The 18488-nt window shown below is 50.2% G+C and overlaps 1 protein-coding gene across 6 annotated transcripts in view; it reads right to left on the bottom strand.

The window, feature by feature from the left end:
• Btk (tyrosine-protein kinase Btk29A) overlaps nt 1-18488 on the bottom strand; it is a 495654-nt gene that overhangs the window by 27625 nt on the left and 449541 nt on the right. For 4 of the 6 annotated variants that reach the window (XM_069306275.1, XM_069306274.1, XM_069306272.1 and 1 more), the window contains one exon: nt 8897-8952. In XM_069306275.1, the coding sequence (XP_069162376.1) occupies nt 8897-8952 (56 nt within the window). Of the gene's footprint in view, nt 1-7005; nt 7048-8896; nt 8953-18488 lie in introns of all 6 variants that reach the window. The other 2 variants (XM_069306270.1, XM_069306271.1) reach the window with 1 other exon arrangement.

Below are 18488 nucleotides of genomic sequence, written 5' to 3'. Positions count from 1 at the left end.
AGTATAGCACTTTACGCGCTAAATTAGCCCTAGGAAAGCTAAAACATGTTAGGCCTAGGTCTAACCCTAGGAAAGCTAGGACATGTTAGGCCTAGGTCTAACCCTAGGAAAGCTAGGACATGTTAGGTCTTATATTTATGCTGCAGTTAAAAAAAAAAAAAGTTTCCACTTTCTCCGAATTCAATAATACGAAATGAACTTTCTGGTGGTCCCATTACTGCATATTGGTACTTTCTAGCGAATAGTTACCATGAGTACTTTCATTTTAGGAGGACGGCTGTGGTGTTCATACCCCAACCTGCAGGTAGGGGTATGATGTGCAGAATACCCCCGTTGAAAAGCAGAGGTGCAACAGGTACTCTGAGAGAGAACTCTATCAACATCAGAGGCCCGAGACTGTTCAACACGCTTCCACTACACATAAGGGGCATATCTGGCCGACCCCTCACAGTGTTCAAGAGAGAACTATCAACATCAAAGGCCCGAGACTGTTCAACACACTTCCACTACACATAAGGAACATAACTGGCCGACCCCTCACAGTGTTCAAGAGAGAACTATCAATATCAGAGGCCCGAGACTGTTCAACACGCTTCCACTACACATAAGGAACATAACTGGCCGACCCCTCACAGTGTTCAAGAGAGAATTGGATAAACACCTCCAAAGGATACCTGATCAACCAGGCTGTGATTCATACATCAGGCTGCGAGCAGCCGCGTCCAACAGCCTGGTTGACCAGTCCAGCAACGAGGAGGCCTGGTCGACGACCGGGCCGCGGCGTCGCTGAGTCCCGGAAAAACTTCAAGGTAACCTCTCCTTCTGCGACAAACAGGGGGCACACACACACACACACACACACACACACACATACACACACACACACACACACACACACACACACACACACACACACACACACACACACACACACAGCCAGCCTTTCAGAATAAAACACCGAGTTAACCTGCCGCACCTGCAAGTAATTACCACAGGTGAACGTCAGAGGCCATAAGACTACAAGAAATACGACTTTATTAAACCACTTTAAGAACACAATAAACTGCCTGAGACGCCCTCCCGCTGCTCCCAGCCTCTCAGGTGACAGTGTGGGCATCACCTTCAAGCAAGGAAACTCCAGCTCCAGGTGAGGAAGATGAAGCTCCTGAGGAAGATGAGTGTGGCTCAGCCGGCCGCCTTGTGGACGTGGAAAAAAAAAAAAGTCCACTACGGGCTCACCATAGCCCGTGCTACTTGGAACTTTTTGTTCCAGGTAGCGAATCTTAAACAACAACAACAACATTGTGGACGTGAGAAAGGCTGGTCTGGTGGGGGGGGGGGTTCAACCCCACCAACCCCCTACCCTCAGCTGATCCACATGCCCCCCCCCCCCTTCCCTGTCTACTGACGGGGGAACAAGAAGGCCTTTAGGTTATCTTGAGGTTATCTTGAGATGATTTCGGGGCTTTTTAGTGTCCCCGCGGCCCGGTCCTCGACCAGGCCTCCACCCCCAGGAAGCAGCCCGTGACAGCTGACTAACACCCAGGTACCTATTTTTACTGCTAGGTAACAGGGGCATAGAGTGAAAGACACTCTGCCCATTGTTACTCGCCGGCGCGCGGGATCGAACCCGGGACCACAGGATCACAAGCCCAGTGTGCTGTCCGCTCGGCCGACCGGCTCCCCTAGGCTCCGTCTCCAAAAAATGTTTAGGGGCCAATGATAGTGGTGTGCCCATGCACTCTGCATACCCATGCAGAGTGCATGGGCATGCTGTCTATGGCTACTTCAAAGTCCATTGAGATTAGGGGAACATCTGATACGTGGTTCGATGTTAGTGTCACATTCAATGTGGTCAGCGGGTCCACTGAAAACAGAATCGCACTGCAGCCTCAGTATTTCACTCATTTCTTTGTTGTCACCTGTGAAAGTTCCATCACCCTTGCGCAATGTTGGATGAAGTTTTTGTTCTTGGTTTTTACACCTGGTTGATACCTGGTTGATACCTGGTTGATACCTGGTTGATGGGGTTCTGGGAGTTCTTCTACTCCCCAAGCCCGGCCCGAGGCCAGGCTCGACTTTAGATACAAGAAAAATGATTTCGGGTTCCTCTCTATGTCACTTATGGCCATTTGCCTCTCTTAGATTGTATATGATTCTCTGTGCTTCAGCTCAGTCATTTCTATTCCCCTACACAGCCATCCTCGTCGTGCTTGGGAGAGAGTGGAGCGGCGTTTAAGATGTTCTGTTATTTGATTTTCTTCGCCAATAGAAGGAGAGTTGTTCTCGTTCCAGTTTGCATCTTTTTTTCTTAGTGATATATGTTGTTTACATGTTTCTTAGTGGTAGTGTCTATTTTCTCGAAGCATTGGTTTAAGTCGCATTATATAGTTGTTCTTTCCAGCATACATCTCTCCCCCCATCTCTCTCTCTCTCTCTCTCCCCCATCTCTCTCTCTCTCTCTCTCTCTCTCTCTCTCTCTCTCTCTCTCTCTCTCTCTCTCTCTCTCTCTCTCTCTCTCTCTCTCTCTCCCATCTCTCTCTCCCCCATCTCTCTCTCCCCATCTCTCTCCCATCTCTCTCTCTCCCATCTCTCTCTCATCTCTCTCTCTCCCATCTCTCTCTCTCCCATCTCTCTCTCTCCCATCTCTCTCTCTCTCCCATCTCTCTCTCTCTCCCATCTCTCTCTCTCTCTCTGTCTCTCTCTCTCTCATAACTATGTAACCTGACACTCTTCATTCAGGACGCTACACAAAGAGCCCGTCAATTAGTCCCTTCCTGTCTTGGTCGCTATGAAAAAAAGATTTCACCACCATCATCCCCCTCCCCCCTCCCCGGCTCCAATTCCTCAGTACAACTTCTATTCAATAATTCTCTATACCCATCCTTCAGGGGTCACATCCCTCGACCAGGTTCCCATCACCCCAAGTCACCACCCTAGACTAGCATCCCAACGTCTTGTATAACTCCCCCAGGCCAGTTCCTCCAGTCAGTCCTCCATGTCTGGAGTGTGTCTTGAGTGTGTCCTGAGAGGTCTACACTCCCCCAAGTCCGTTACGGTCACCATTTGACTGAAGGTAAAGCCTTGCACTGAACAGGTGTGTGAGCCGTCGACCAGGAAGGCCTTAATACACTATACAAGGTGGAGCACCTGTCATCACTACCACCCACCTGGAGAACAATCTACTCCAGTGGTGGCCGAGACACCCCAAGTACCACTTAAGAAATCACCGAGGCGGACAGCAGTTTGCACATGCCACTCTGAGAAGTCACTCGGGTACAGAGCAGTTTGCAATTTTTATGCCGCTCTCATGGTGATGAAATTTGTCAAGTAGAGGAGCAGTAGAGCCTTGAACACACACCACTTGTGAGGAGACTCAAGACGCTGATCAAGACACAAACACCACGACGGAGGAGTTCGGAGCAGCAGCACAACTGGTGCCATCAATGATATAACCTCTCCCACTTACCGTAGGGGTGCCACAGGGCAGCATCCTAGGACCCCTCCTGTTTCTTATATACATCAATGATCTCCCTAATGTCTCCAACATGCTTAAACCTATATTGGCACAACACCGCACCGCACAAACACCGCACCGCACAAACACCGCACCGCACAAACACCGCACCGCACAGACATCGCACCGCACAAACACCGCACCGCACAACTGGTGGGATGTTTGGTGATAGTGCTGGTGGAGATTGACTTGACCCTCGTACATGCATGGGCGTGATGCGTTGTGTATTCCGCTACTGGTGCCTGTAGGGTCAATCTTTAGCTCTTGGATCCCGATAGCTTTCCCCTTGTCGGGTCCTTACTTAAATGACGCCTTGCTTAAGGTGACCCTAACATATCAACGTGCGTATGCGTGCGCGCGTGCATGCATGCAAGCGAACTATTACTACATCCTACTTTACCAGTTATTCCCATTGACCTCATTTTGTGTGCTATCACTCCATGGTCACATTTGTCGAATGCCTTTGCAAAGTCTGTGTATACTACATCTGCATTTTGCTTTTCTTCTACAGCTTCACCAACCACTCAGGCCTAACAGTGACTGGTTGATACCTGGTTGATACCTGGTTGATTACCTGGTTGATTACCTGGTTGATACCTGACTACTGTTGCCCGAGGCACAGCTCACTATGCCCCGCCTCGTCACCTTATTGTTTCTGTTTTCTGGCATTATAACTTTCCTGACTTTTGAATTATTTACGGACTCTCGCCTCATATTCGTGGATGGAGGTGGCTTCTACCTCTTCTTTTCCAGTACACTCCAAAGAGATTACAAGTACCATTTTACATTTCTTCGACTTACTTCCTGTTCAAGTTTCCAACTATGTTCTCCTGTTATACTTGCATTAAATTTAAAGTTTGTGAACCTCATATATTCTCCACAGTATCTTGTATTTTGTGATCATATCCCCTCTGTTTCTTCTCTTCTTTAAGGCTGTGAGCTTTATTTCGGTTCAGATGTCCTCCTACCTTATCCCTCATACTTCAGGAACTAATCGTCTTACAAATATCTGCACTTATCAATTCTGGGTTTAAGTCTCTTTAAGGATTTTAAATATTTATATTTTAAGTTTAAGGATCGAGGCTTTATTTCAATGGCATTCAATTTTTTTTGCCATTTTATCGTATTTTGTAGATTATATCTGCCTCTCACCTAGCAGTACTTGCCTATTAGTGACTACGAGGGAGTGAGGTCTTGCTCTTTATACCCGCCTACCCGCCTTTGTGTACCCGTATATCTTAACTATCATCACTTTAGAATTCTTTGTCGAATTTTATCTTACACTTGTAATGGTATCTTATGCACTCCCAGGTCTCGGTCTCTCTCGGTCTCTCTCGGTCTCTCTCTCTCTCTCCGATTCCTATAGTTGCTTTTCCTTCGTGGTGTAGAATACTCATAGTCTTCTATCACCTATTTTCAACTTTGTTACCTTACACTTGTTGGGGTAGAACTCTTCCAACCATCTGCCTTCATACTCCGTAAGTTTGTGAAGGTCTTCCTTGTAATTTACTCGCTATTTGCATTCCTCGTTAGCTTCGCGTCATCTGAGTACACTAACGCGTACGAGCTCGCTCTCCAGGGAGGACATTCACGTTAGTTAGGAAAACCAAGAGTCATGGGACCAGGTCTTGAGGTGTTCTGTGGTGAACACCATACCTAGGCCAGGACACCAGTGGTGAACACCGTACCTAGGCCAGGACACCAGTGGTGAACACCATACCCAGGCCAGGACACCAGTGGTGAACACCATACCTAGGCCAGGACACCAGTGGTGAACACCATACCCAGGCCAGGACACCAGTGGTGAACACCATACCCAGGCCAGGACACCAGTGAACACCATACCTAGGCCAGGACACCGGTGAACACCATACCTAGGCCAGGACACCAGTGGTGAACACCATACCCAGGCCAGGACACCAGTGAACACCATACCTAGGCCAGGACACCAGTGAACACCATACCCAGGCCAGGACACCAGTGAACACCATACCTAGGCCAGGACACCAGTGGTGAACACCATACCCAGGCCAGGACACCAGTGGTGAACACCATACCCAGGCCAGGACACCAGTGAACACCATACCTAGGCCAGGACACCAGTGGTGAACACCATACCCAGGCCAGGACACCAGTGAACACCATACCCAGGCCAGGACACCAGTGAACACCATACCCAGGCCAGGACACCAGTGGTGAACACCATACCCAGGCCAGGACACCAGTGGTGAACACCATACCCAGGCCAGGACACCAGTGGTGAACACCATACCCAGGCCAGGACACCAGTGAACACCATACCCAGGCCAGGACACCAGTGGTGAACACCATACCCAGGCCAGGACACCAGTGAACACCATACCAAGGCCAGGACACCAGTGAACACCATACCCAGGCCAGGACACCAGTGGTGAACACCATACCTAGGCCAGGACACCAGTGAACACCATACCCAGGCCAGGACACCAGTGAACACCATACCTAGGCCAGGACACCAGTGGTGAACACCATACCCAGGCCAGGACACCAGTGGTGAACACCATACCCAGGCCAGGACACCAGTGAACACCATACCTAGGCCAGGACACCAGTGGTGAACACCATACCCAGGCCAGGACACCAGTGAACACCATACCCAGGCCGGGACACCAGTGAACACCATACCCAGGCCAGGACACTAGTGGTGAACACCATACCTAGGCCAGGACACCAGTGGTGAACACCATACCTAGGCCAGGACACCAGTGAACACCATACCCAGGCCAGGACACCAGTGGTGAACACCATACCCAGGCCAGGACACCAGTGGTGAACACCATACCCAGGCCAGGACACCAGTGAACACCATACCCAGGCCAAGACACCAGTGAACACCATACCCAGGCCAGGACACCAGTGGTGAACACCATACCTAGGCCAGGACACCAGTGGTGAACACCATACCCAGGCCAGGACACCAGTGGTGAACACCATACCCAGGCCAGGACACCAGTGGTGAACACCATACCCAGGCCAGGACACCAGTGAACACCATACCCAGGCCAGGACACCAGTGAACACCATACCCAGGCCAGGACACCAGTGAACACCATACCCAGGCCAGGACACCAGTGGTGAACACCATACCCAGGCCAGGACACCAGTGAACACCATACCCACAGACCAGAACACCACATCTACTGCACATCTCTCATCCAGACCTCAAAGGTTACCACCTTAACAGAACAACAATCCTATTGACTCTCCAAAACAAACACGACCAAAAAAACATCTTAAGAACATTTCCTCTCCTCCTCCAAAGTGGTCGCAAGATTTCACTGCCGAATTAACAGTTGCTAGTATTGCATTCCACCCCCTTTAAGACGGCCACCCCGTCAGGCAGGCATGCCCCCACCCCCGTCATGCACAAACAGCAAAGCTGCAGCAATTTAGAAGCAGCAGCAACAGCAGCATGCAAGGGAGGAGCAAAACCGGTTCCAGGAACTTACCCGCTCGGGATGGTGGAATTGTCTGCCAACACCTGGAGTCCCCTAAAAATATAAAGCCGCCAAAAGCAGGGTGTTAGAACAAGCTGTGTTATCAAGGAGTCGCTCACCACACACACACGCAGGAGAACCTGGACGTTAATGCGGTACAGAGTGACGCATTAACACAGCGGCTGCGTTAATGCGGTACAGTGTGAGGCATTAACACAGCGGCTCCGTTGCTGTGTGCTTGGTGGGGTAGTAGTGGGGAGAGGCACAGCGAGGGACAGGAGTCAAGCACGTCTCTAACACCGCCAACAGACTGTTAAATTCGTATCTGGCTTGGAAGTTATGTGTTGGAAAGTCAATAGTGTTAAATATGGTGGCTTGTGGAGAGACTTGAGGCTCCTGTCTCTCTCTCTCTTCTCCCTCTGGGTCTCTTCCACCAAACTGAGAACACCACCTGTGCCTCCACCTGTACCTGCCTTCCCACTTGCATCTGTCCCTCCATCTCCACCTGTCCCTCCACCTCCACCCCCACCTAACACAGCCACTCTGGTGACCTCTGACAATGTGGGGGCTACACCAAGTGGTGTTCTCAAGGAGGCGAAAGACGAAGAGTCATAGAAAAGATAAATCCCAAAATAAAACCGCATGCAAGCCACGATAGTTTGGCAGAAGTTCCTCTTTTAGGCTACATCACCACAAACTATGCAGCCATAAAATTATCCTCGACATTTTATAATATATTTTATATATATATATATATATATATATATATATATATATATATATATATATATATATATATATATATTATATAACAATGCCTAGTTATAAAGAAATAAATGTTTAAAGTTCTTAATTTTGTACAAGAAAAACTATGATTATTAGAAAGTTTGTCAAGGCAACAGTGGACCCCAAGCTCTGGCAGTCCTCCCTCGTTAGTAGCCACCTCCAGGAAGCCGCCACACCACCAAGCCACACCTTGGGGTCAGGGCAGCCACAGTGAGCACACACCTTGGGGTCAGGGCAGCCACAGTGAGCACACACCTTGGGGTCAGGGCAGCCACAGTGAGCACACACCTTGGGGTCAGGGCAGCCACAGTAAGCACACACCTTGGGGTCAGGGCAGCCACAGTGAGCACACACCTTGGGGTCAGGGCAGCCACAGTGAGCACACACCTTGGGGTCAGGGCAGCCACAGTGAGCACACACCTAGGGGTCAGGGCAGCCACAGTGAGCACACACCTTGGGGTCAGGGCAGCCACAGTGAGCACACACCTTGGGGTCAGGGCAGCCACAGTGAGCACACACCTTGGGGTCAGGGCAGCCACAGTGAGCACACACCTTGGGGTCAGGGCAGCCACAGTGAGCACACACCTTGGGGTCAGGGCAGCCACAGTGAGCACACACCTTGGGGTCAGGGCAGCCACAGTGAGCACACACCTTGGGGTCAGGGCAGCCACAGTGAGCACACACCTTGGGGTCAGGGCAGCCACAGTGAGCACACACCTTGGGGTCAGGGCAGCCACAGTGAGCACACACCTTGGGGTCATCACACACCCATAACAAGGTCTTGATGATGGCGTGCTTCAAGACCTCCTCCACCACCCACGCTGCTCCTCAAGGCCACTTCATCACACATTCCACAACACCAAAAACACACACACTGGACGCGTGAGGCGCAGTTTGGAGCCAGGTAAGGTAGGGAAAACAAACATCACACACACACACACTCACCTCTCAGACAAGCCAAGGAAGCAGTGATGGCAATGTTCATTCCGTAAAGAAACCAGCTTACAGGTATCAACCAGGTATCAACCAGGTATCAACCAGGTATCAACCACGTATCAACCAGGTATCAACCAGCTGTGATTACACGTGCCCAAATGGTGGGGAATAGCGTACTCACCGGCATCATGTCTGTGTGGGAGCCGTTCGGAGGCGTTGGACTGGGCGTGGGGTGGCCTGTAGGAGAGAAGAGATATATATATATATTAAACATTCTTGCAAATACAGAGTTATGGCGGTGTAAATGTTTCATTATTAAAGAGACGCCCCGGAGCGCTGCGCAAACGCCCCAAGAAACGTGAAAATAAAGCACCGAGGAACAAAGTATTGGTTGGTTCGTGGCAGTCTATAAGCAGGTGTTTGCTTGGCTTTGTTTAGTGTTGACCTTAAAGCCTGTCAACCTCTGGAGGGTTACTAAGACCACCACGACAGTTTACTGGCTAACAAGTATACTTCAGTCCTGGACGTAGCCCGGGGGACTAAAGTAAACTCTCAGTCTATCTACACCGAGAAATAGGTATACCTCTGTGATCATATCTCATGTGAAGCATAGACAGTATGGTATACACAGTAAGGTATAGTGTGAGGTAAACTCCACACACCCCGTGTGAGGTATTTGTTTACTTCAACTGTGAGGTAGCTCCGCCAAGCAATGCCCCCAGGGCCCGGTCACTAGGTACACGCCTACTGGTTTACGATCTGGTCGACGAGACGGCTTGATACCTGCTTGGTGGGGTTCTACTCCCTAAGCCCGGCCTGAGGCCAGGCTTGGTCCACCAGGCTGTTGCTTGGAGCGGCCCGCAGGCCCACATACCCACCACAGCCCTGTTAGTCCGGCACTTCCTGAAGAAAACTATCTAGTTTTCTCTTGAAGATGTCCACGGTTGTTCTGGCAATATTTCTTATAGTCGCTGGGAGGATGTTGAACAACCGTGGACCTCTGATGTTTATACAGTGTTCTCTGAGCTTATGGCACCCCTGCTCTTCACTGGTTCTATTACACTGTTCGACTCCGAAGAGCCGAAGCTCAACCCCCGTAAGCACAACTAGGTGAGTACACACACACACACACACATACACACACACACACACACACACACACACACAGGGAGCCTCGTAGCCAGGGCTCGTAATTCTGTGGCGCGGGTTTGATTCCCGCACGAGGCAGAAACAAATGGGCAAAAGTTTCTTTCACCCTGAATGCCCCTGTTACCTAGCAGTAAATAGGTACCTGGGAATTAGTCAGCTGTCACTGGCTGCTTCCTGGTGGGTGTGGGTGGGTGGGTGTGTGTGGAAAAAAAAGTAGTTAGTAAACAGTTGATAGACAGTTGAGAGGCGGGCCGAAAGAGCAAAGCTCAACCCCCGCAAACACAACTAGGTGAATACACACGCACACGCACACGCACACGCACACGCACACACACACACACACACACACACACACACACACACACACACACACACAGCTAAAACCGAGTGGTAGACGGTTGGAACAAGTTAAGTGAGCAGGTGGTGGAGGCCAAAACCTTCAGGGTAGACGGGGCCACCACGAGGGTGGCTCCCCTCCTGTAACTACACTTAGGTAATTACCCGCAGGTTTTTAATAGGCGATTACACACAAACAAGTGATTTGAAACAATTCCCCCACACAGGATTGTATGTGGGGGATTGTGTGGACTTCCCCCACACAGGATTGTATGTGGGGGATTGTGTGGACATCCACTGGGGATTTAAACAATCCCCAGTGGATGTACAAGTTTTTCTTGAACATTGTACGCTGTGCAATGACCATCTCGTCCCTTGCAGGTCCATGTTCGATACCCCGTGGTCCAAGTGGCTTGGCAACGTTACTTTATTCTCTTCTGCTCAACACTACACGTATGTCTGCTCGAGCTAGAGTTGCAGTAGAGCAGTGACCCCCAACTTAAGTCACTGTGGTTCGACACAGTTTTTATTTTATTATGATTTTTTTATTATTATTTTCTACCACAGACGTGGCCACACATTTACAATGCTAACCAGCATATATATACATTTTCTGTTGCCCTGTTTCCTTCTTCTGTCTCTCACTGTGGTTCGGTACAGTGAACTACAGTGCACCTCTCCCTGTTCGACCGTCAAAACGGAAAGTCTCATCCCCCTCCTTCTCCTTTAGACAGTCTTAGAAGTCCCTGCAAGAAGCTGGGCGAGGTCTCCTGAGATCAGGAGGAGGCATCAGGCGTCTCGTCACATATACTGCACATTATGGGCTCCTGAGGGCGCGTGTCTGGGGTGCAAAGGGACCTCCTTGCCTGATTTGTTGCACCTGCGTCTCTCTCACCTGATGTGTATACTGACTCATGGCTCACTCACCTCTCGCCTGGCGTGTATACTGACTCATGGCTCTCTCACCTCTCGCCTGGCGTGTATACTGACTCATGGCTCACTCATCTCTCGCCTGGCGTGTATACTGACTCATGGCTCACTCATCTCTCGCCTGGCGTGTATACTGACTCATGGCTCACTCATCTCTCGCCTGGCGTGTATACTGACTCATGGCTTCACTCACCTCTCGCCTGGCGTGTATACTGACTCATGGCTCACTCACCTCTCGCCTGGCGTGTATACTGACTCATGGCTAACTCATCTCTCGCCTGGCGTGTATACTGACTCATGACTCACTCACCTCACCAGAAGGGTGCCGGTCGGCCGAGCGGACAGCACGCGGGACTTGTGATCCTGTGGTCCTGGGTTCGATCCCAGGCGCCGGCGAGAAACAATGGACAGAGTTTCTTTCACCCTATGCCCCTGTTACCTAGCAGTAAAATAGGTACCTGGGTGTTAGTCAGCTGTCACGGGCTGCTTCCTGGGGGTGGAGGCCTGGCCGAGGACCGGGCCGCGGGGACACTAAAGCCCCGAAATCATCTCAAGATAACCTCGATAACCTTCTTAGTATGTTAAGATAAGCATCTTATTGCTTCGTAATTACAATTATTACTTAACCTATACCTATAATTGGTTAAGTAATAATTGTAATTACGAAGCAATAAGATGCTTATCTTAACATACTAAGAAGGTTAGGTTAGGTCGGTGTTTTCTATGAAGCTTTTCAAGGTAAACTAAAATATTCACAATAAATTAGTATGTCACATATGCTGGGTCAACATACACAAACCACTCAGAATTCGTGCAATGAATCCCGATATAAAACCCAAGCACTGGTGCGCAGGAGCGCATTTCCTGCGCTCGCGCCCATCGACAGCTCGCCTTGTAAGTGTCGACTCTAACACAGCTGTTTAGCCCGAGTCGTAATCAGTGCCCTGACGGACGCGCCTCAACCCTCCCTCTAACGCTGCTTCACACTACTCAAAGAGCATGCAACATGCCATCACTTCCCCTGTAGGCACCTAAGCTATCGTCTTCATCGCACGAAACGACAAAATTCCAGCTCTTTATTAACTCTCTTTAGCTCATAATTCCCAATGGCGTCCAGCACAACACGGCCCCGCGAGTCCCAATTAATAAAGTGACGCAGCCCTGAGACGCGCGCGTCCTCCTTATCCAGCGTACGATAACCTTCCCTTCCAGAACCCGGCCTTCCGCAGTGGCGCGGGCCAAGACGGTGTTTACCCTCGCAGTGGCGCGGGCCAAGACGGTGTTTACCCTCGCAGTGGCGCGGGCCAAGACGGTGTTTACCCTCGCAGTGGCGCGGGCCAAGACGGTGCTTATCCTACCTTTTTCACAAGGGCGTATTACTCAAGTTGGGAGGAGAACGCGGTCAAGCAGGCGTCGGCAGCGATGGACGTGCGACCCTCAGACGCCAGTAACGCCAAGATACACACACACCAGCGATACCAGCACTTATCCTCCTCCTGTGACGGACGTACACACTATGTGACAACAACAATTGATTAATTGATGAAGCTTAAGCCACCCAAAAGGTGGCACGGGCATGAATAGCCCGTAAGTGGTGGCCCTTTTGAGCCATTACCAGTATCAAGAGCTGATACTGGAGATCTGTGGAGGTGCGACTGTACCCTGCGTGACGGGAGATGTCTCCCGTGACAACAACAAGTGTTTTTCCACTTAATACGTTATCCCTGTGATTGATAAAGATTAAGCCACCCAATAGGTGGCACGGGCATGAATAGCCCGTAAGTTATCCCTGTCTGGTGTTGTCCTGTAAGTACTTACACCTTGAAGCATTAAGACTAAGTTTGGATCATAGTCTCTCTTCCTCTCTCCTCGCCACGCTCTCATCCCCTGGCCATTGCAACTGTCTGTGATTCAGTCACGAATATTCTACTATATCTTCCCGTCCGTCAAATAACACGTCGCATTTTGACGCAAACTTTACCTAACGCCAAAAATTATCGTACTAGAAAATGGAAGCGGCTCGCGAAACTGTCATAATGTCCCGTTTTCTGTTTTGGCTCCTCTGGTAGATTAGGATAAGGGCACTCAAGAAACCTTAGGAGGATTAGTTGGACTAACTAGGGACCCATGGCAGGGACAGAGACCTCAACGCGCGGGACGCTAGTGATCCACAGATGGCGGCCCTCAGCTTTCAACACGACCCTTAAATACAGTAATATTTATAAACAAATCCATGATGGCCGTGACGAATATTCGAACCTACGTCTGAGAGCATCCCAGACGCTGCCTTAACTGAACTACGACATGGTAAAAAGAGTTGAAACCAGAAGCATCACGCTATTATGATTTCTGTCAGTAATATTTAAATTTTTTCTACGCATCGGCCTCGAGAGTTTAGGTGGCGTTGCTTGGGTTCGAAATTTCTAGGTTGGGCAAAATAGTTATATTTTTGACGGAGTGCCACTCGTGAGCTGCCTTGCCAAGCCCCCGCCACTTTGCCCACATCAATATAATTATGAACGATGGAGCCAAGTTTCCCAATTCACATATTAACAATCAAAGTCGCTTTCTCTGGGACATTAATTCACCCAATTCTTCATGTATATAGTTTATTGACTGGTGGGAAACTCTGCGATACTGAGGTACCAAATATAAGCTACCAAACTGATCAGAGAAATAATAACTGGAGTTGAATCCCACGAATGTAAAAACAATAAAGTTTGGAGACGAGACCAGAAGGATGGTGCAAGGCATGAGGAAGGCGGGCTGCTTCCTGGGGATGTGTAACGAAAAGGAGGCCTGGTCGAGGACCGGGCCGCGGGGACGCTAAGCCCCGAAATCATAAGATAACCCTTTCTCCTTCCTTCAAGTAGAGACAGGTAGGCACCAGCATCGTCAGGCGACCTTGCTCCCCCGTCTGCCCCCACGCAAGGTTAACACACCTCGCCACTTTCAAAGTCGCATGGCCTTGAAGCGAGAGACATAAATAATTAAATATGCACGCCACTCTTGCGTCGAGGTGACACAAGCGTCAAGAAAGGTCTCGGGTTCGATTCCCACAGCAGGCCAGATGGGTTAGGGGCAACGTTCCCTTTCACTGGATGCCTGTGTTCACCTAGCAGTAATTAGGTACCCTGGAGTTGGGCAACTGTGGAGAGTTGCATCACAGGGAAGGTCCCTGGCTGGCCCAGGGAGGAGTCCTCCGGTCCTCGGGTATGTGTGTGTGGGGAACCACTTAGGGGATGAGGTTACGCAAGCACCGAGATGACACAGGAGACAAATTACACGAGATATAAAACAATCCCAAGATGAAAGTAAACTTTCTTTGCAGCCGAGGTTCTGCGAAGTCCGAGCCCGAGGGAGTCGGTCGGCCGAGCGGACAGCACGCTGAACTTGTGATCCTGTGGTCCTGGGTTCGATCCCAGGCGCCGGCGAGAAACAATGGGCAGTTTCTTTCACCCTATGCCCCTGTTAGCTAGCAGTAAAATAGATACCTGGGTGTTAGTCAGCTGTCACGGGCTGCTTTCTGGGGGTGGAGGCCTGGTCGAGGACCGGGCCGCGGGGACACTAAAGCCCCCCTAATCATCTCAAGATAACCTCAAGATAACCCTTCAATACACTTAAGAACATAATACAATTTCCCCTTTTCTTGTCATGAACGTAGATTTGTTTAAACATGTCTTAAGAGTTCACGGACCATCTTGACTTACAGATGAACCTCCTCTCCTCCTCCTGAAGACTTATTGAAGCACTTTGCTGCCAATTATAGCTAGCCACATTCAAAACAAATTGCATGCTAATTCTGCAGTCAATAGCCTCCCCTGGTCATTAATGTTGATGCTTGACAATAAGACCCATTGACAGGTGAAGGTGTTGATCACTGTCACTGGGAAGTCGTACCTCTCCTCGTATTGACAGCGTTGACAGCAGTGGACCGACTCGCGTAATTTCTATATTGGGTCGTGATTGCATATTGCAAAGCCAGGCAAATTAATGACGGTTCGACAGTGGGTGCATACCAAATAGGTGTGTATACTGTATGTTGTGTATACTGTATGTTGTGTATACTGAATGAGTGTGTATACTAAATATGCATATTGCATGAGTGTATACCAAATGTGAACTGTGTACAAAGAAAAACAAAATGTGTACAATTAGCAGCAAAGAAAATCAATCGAAGATGCTCAGAAGAAAATGACGTTGATGAATCGAGTTTTAGAACACATGATGTGCTCAATAGAAAGAAAACAGCTGTCCATTTGAAGTTTGCTTAAAGAAAAAAAAAACTGGCAAGCATTAGCAGTGAGAAGTGCTATTCAACGTCTCCCAACTCCTCCTCGGCCAAGCTTGACATAGACAACGATGTATAAATGAACAAATCCCCAAGGGCCGTGACGAGGATTCGAACCTGCGTCCGGGAGCATCCCAGACACTGCCTTAATCGACTGAGCTATGCATCACGTTAGTGTGATCTGTGTGTGTGTGTGTGTGTGTGTGTGTGTGTGTGTGTGTGTGTGTGTGTGTGTGTGTGTGTGTGTGTGTGTGTGTGTGTGTGTGTGTGTGTGTGTGTGTGTGTGTGTGTGTGTGTGTGTGTGTGTGTGTGTGTGTGTGTGTGTGTGTGTGTGTGTGTGTGTGTGTGTGTGTGTGTGTGTGTGTGTGTGTGTGTGTGTGTGTGTGTGTGTGTGTGTGTGTGTGTGTGTGTGTGTGTGTGTGTGTGTGTGTGTGTGTGTGTGTGTGTGTGTGTGTGTGTGTGTGTGTGTGTGTGTGTGTGTGTGTGTGTGTGTGTGTGTGTGTGTGTGTGTGTGTGTGTGTGTGTGTGTGTGTGTGTGTGTGTGTGTGTGTGTGTGTGTGTGTGTGTGTGTGTGTGTGTGTGTGTGTGTGTGTGTGTGTGTGTGTGTGTGTGTGTAAGGATGTATAGCCAACATGCGAGTCATAAAAACTCATCCACCGCCAACGTGAGACAGAAATGAACAACACTTAGCGAGCCGGCCAGAAGGGTGAGGGCCCGCGCAAGAATATCCCAGAATAAGATCCCCAGACACCCCCAGACTCCTCCAGACTCCTCCAGACACCCCCAGACACCCCCAGACACCCCTTAAGCATGTCACACGCGGACCGACACCCCCGTCCACCCTTGATAACGTCTGACACCGTTGGCAACGAGACCTTCCCGCTGTGTCCCACTTGTGTAATGGTCAGAAACACTAACGCCTGTTAACGATAATGTAAAACTGACCTTGACAGGCCTGCTGGAGCCTGCTGGAGCCTGCTGGGGTCAGGAGGGCTCCCCCAACAATCACTCAACCATACCGACCATTAATGATAGTATTGGCAATAATATACCAAGGTTTAAGGTACCTCCCCCCATAAGCTTGGGAAATCTGCCCTTTTTGACCTGCTATCATCCTCATAATCATGTTTCGAAGGAGGCTGCCACGGCGGACCACGACGCCGGGGGCACGACGCCGGGGCCACGACGCCGGGGCCACGACGCCGGGGCCACGACGCCGGGGCCACGACGCCGGAGCCACGACGCCGGGGCCACGACGCCGGGGCCACGACGCCGGAGCCACGACGCCGGGGGCACGACGCCGGGGGCACGACGCCGGGGGCACGACGCCGGGGCCACGACGCCGGGGCCACGACGCCGGGGCCACGACGCCGGGGCCACGACGCCGGGGCCACGACGCCGGGGCCACGACGCCGGGGCCACGACGCCGGGCTCCGGACCTTTAAAAACCTGTGTTCGCCTTCACTCTGGTATGTGCCACAATACATACGACATTCTCACTCGATCTTTACACGGACAGCAACCGCCGTCGTCCATCTTAGAAGTCCATCTTGCGGCAGAATGCATCACCAAGACTGAGTGCGCGGGGCAGGGAGGGTGCGGGGGAGGGCTGCCGGCTCACCACACACCAACCCCCCCTGACAAAGGTCTCTCCAAGAGTAAGGGCGCACCACGCACACTCACCTGGTGAAGCAACGGAGCTGACTGGCACTGCCAACCCGTGACTCCAGTGCATGACCGCCACGTTATGCACACAGCAAGACAATCTTTACGCCCAAGCCTCTGCAATAGCCTGATTGCAACGTTCAATTTGTATCGTGAATTTTCTTTTTTGGTGACAATATGGTTGCCATACTTTCCCTTAAAACATCTGAGAGGAAGAGGGTCCGGGTTGTAGTACTACAAGGACATCTACATGGACTGGTCGGTACAGCGACGGACTTGTATATTATAAGATCGGCGTTCGATTCCCGATGGCCCAAGTGTTTGGGCACTGATGCTTCACTATATATCTCTACCAAGTGCTATACAGGCATACCTACTTGATGGGGTTCTGGGAGTTCTACTCCCCCAGAAGCCCGACCCGAGGCCAGGCTCGACTTGTGAGAGCTTGGTCCAACAGGCTGTTGCTTAGAGCGGCCATACTGGCTTAACGTTTTCCCCTAGTTTCCCCTTTTCATTTGACCTTCTCCGCAGCAAGTGTTGACCAGGGTTAATACTTCCGTTCCCGGAAACATCTGTCACACGTCTAACAGATGGATTAGTGTTGTTGAGAGTCGTAGTAATTATGACTTAATTGAATTGGAAGAGGTGAAGGACAGTGAGGGGGGGGGGGGTAGATCAAGAAGGGAAGGGGTTGGTACTCAACCACGCCAACATAGATTACAGTACTGTATCACCCTTCCAAGACGACCTCGAATTGCAATGAGCCACAAATAACAATGTCAATGAAGAAACATTTCACTTGCTCCGCTGTTCTTAAAACAAAGTTACTGAAACGGAAGAAAAATGTACAAACTTAAGAGTAACTATGTCAAAAGATCTTAGGTATAAACACTATCAAAACGACAAGAAAAATGAGACTAGATATCGTAAAGTTTTAAAACGAGAGATATCAAGTCAATTCTCCCCTGCACCCGGAGAATTGCAACCTGGAGTGATATACTGCTCTCACTATGCGCCCGAAGCTGCTTTGAGACGTATATCAAGTCAAGATTGAAGCATTTAAATGTACTATTGCTCTCTAGGGTAGAGTGACTACAGGGCTATTCATGCCCGTGCCACCTCTTGGGTGGCTTAATCTTTATCAATCGGTAGAGAGATCCTGCAGTGTTCCGAGCGGTTGTGGTCCGAATGGCAATGCCCCGAGCGACAGAGGTCCGAGCGGCAGTGGTCCGGGCGACAGTGGTCCGGGCGACAGTGGTCCGGGCGACTGTGGTCCGAGCAGCAGTGGCTTGGCGAGTAGAAGAACTCCCAGAACTCCATCAACCAGGTGTCAACCAGAGCTATGCATTTAATGTGTGTGATATTTGTATCCATTCCTCTTCCCTCTAAAGCCCAACCACTG

The sequence above is a fragment of the Procambarus clarkii genome, chromosome 57 (assembly GCF_040958095.1).
Source record: "Procambarus clarkii isolate CNS0578487 chromosome 57, FALCON_Pclarkii_2.0, whole genome shotgun sequence".
In the NCBI taxonomy this organism is placed as follows: domain Eukaryota; kingdom Metazoa; phylum Arthropoda; class Malacostraca; order Decapoda; family Cambaridae; genus Procambarus; species Procambarus clarkii.
Note: the sequence above shows the minus strand (reverse complement) of the source record. Positions and strands in the feature narration are given on the sequence as shown.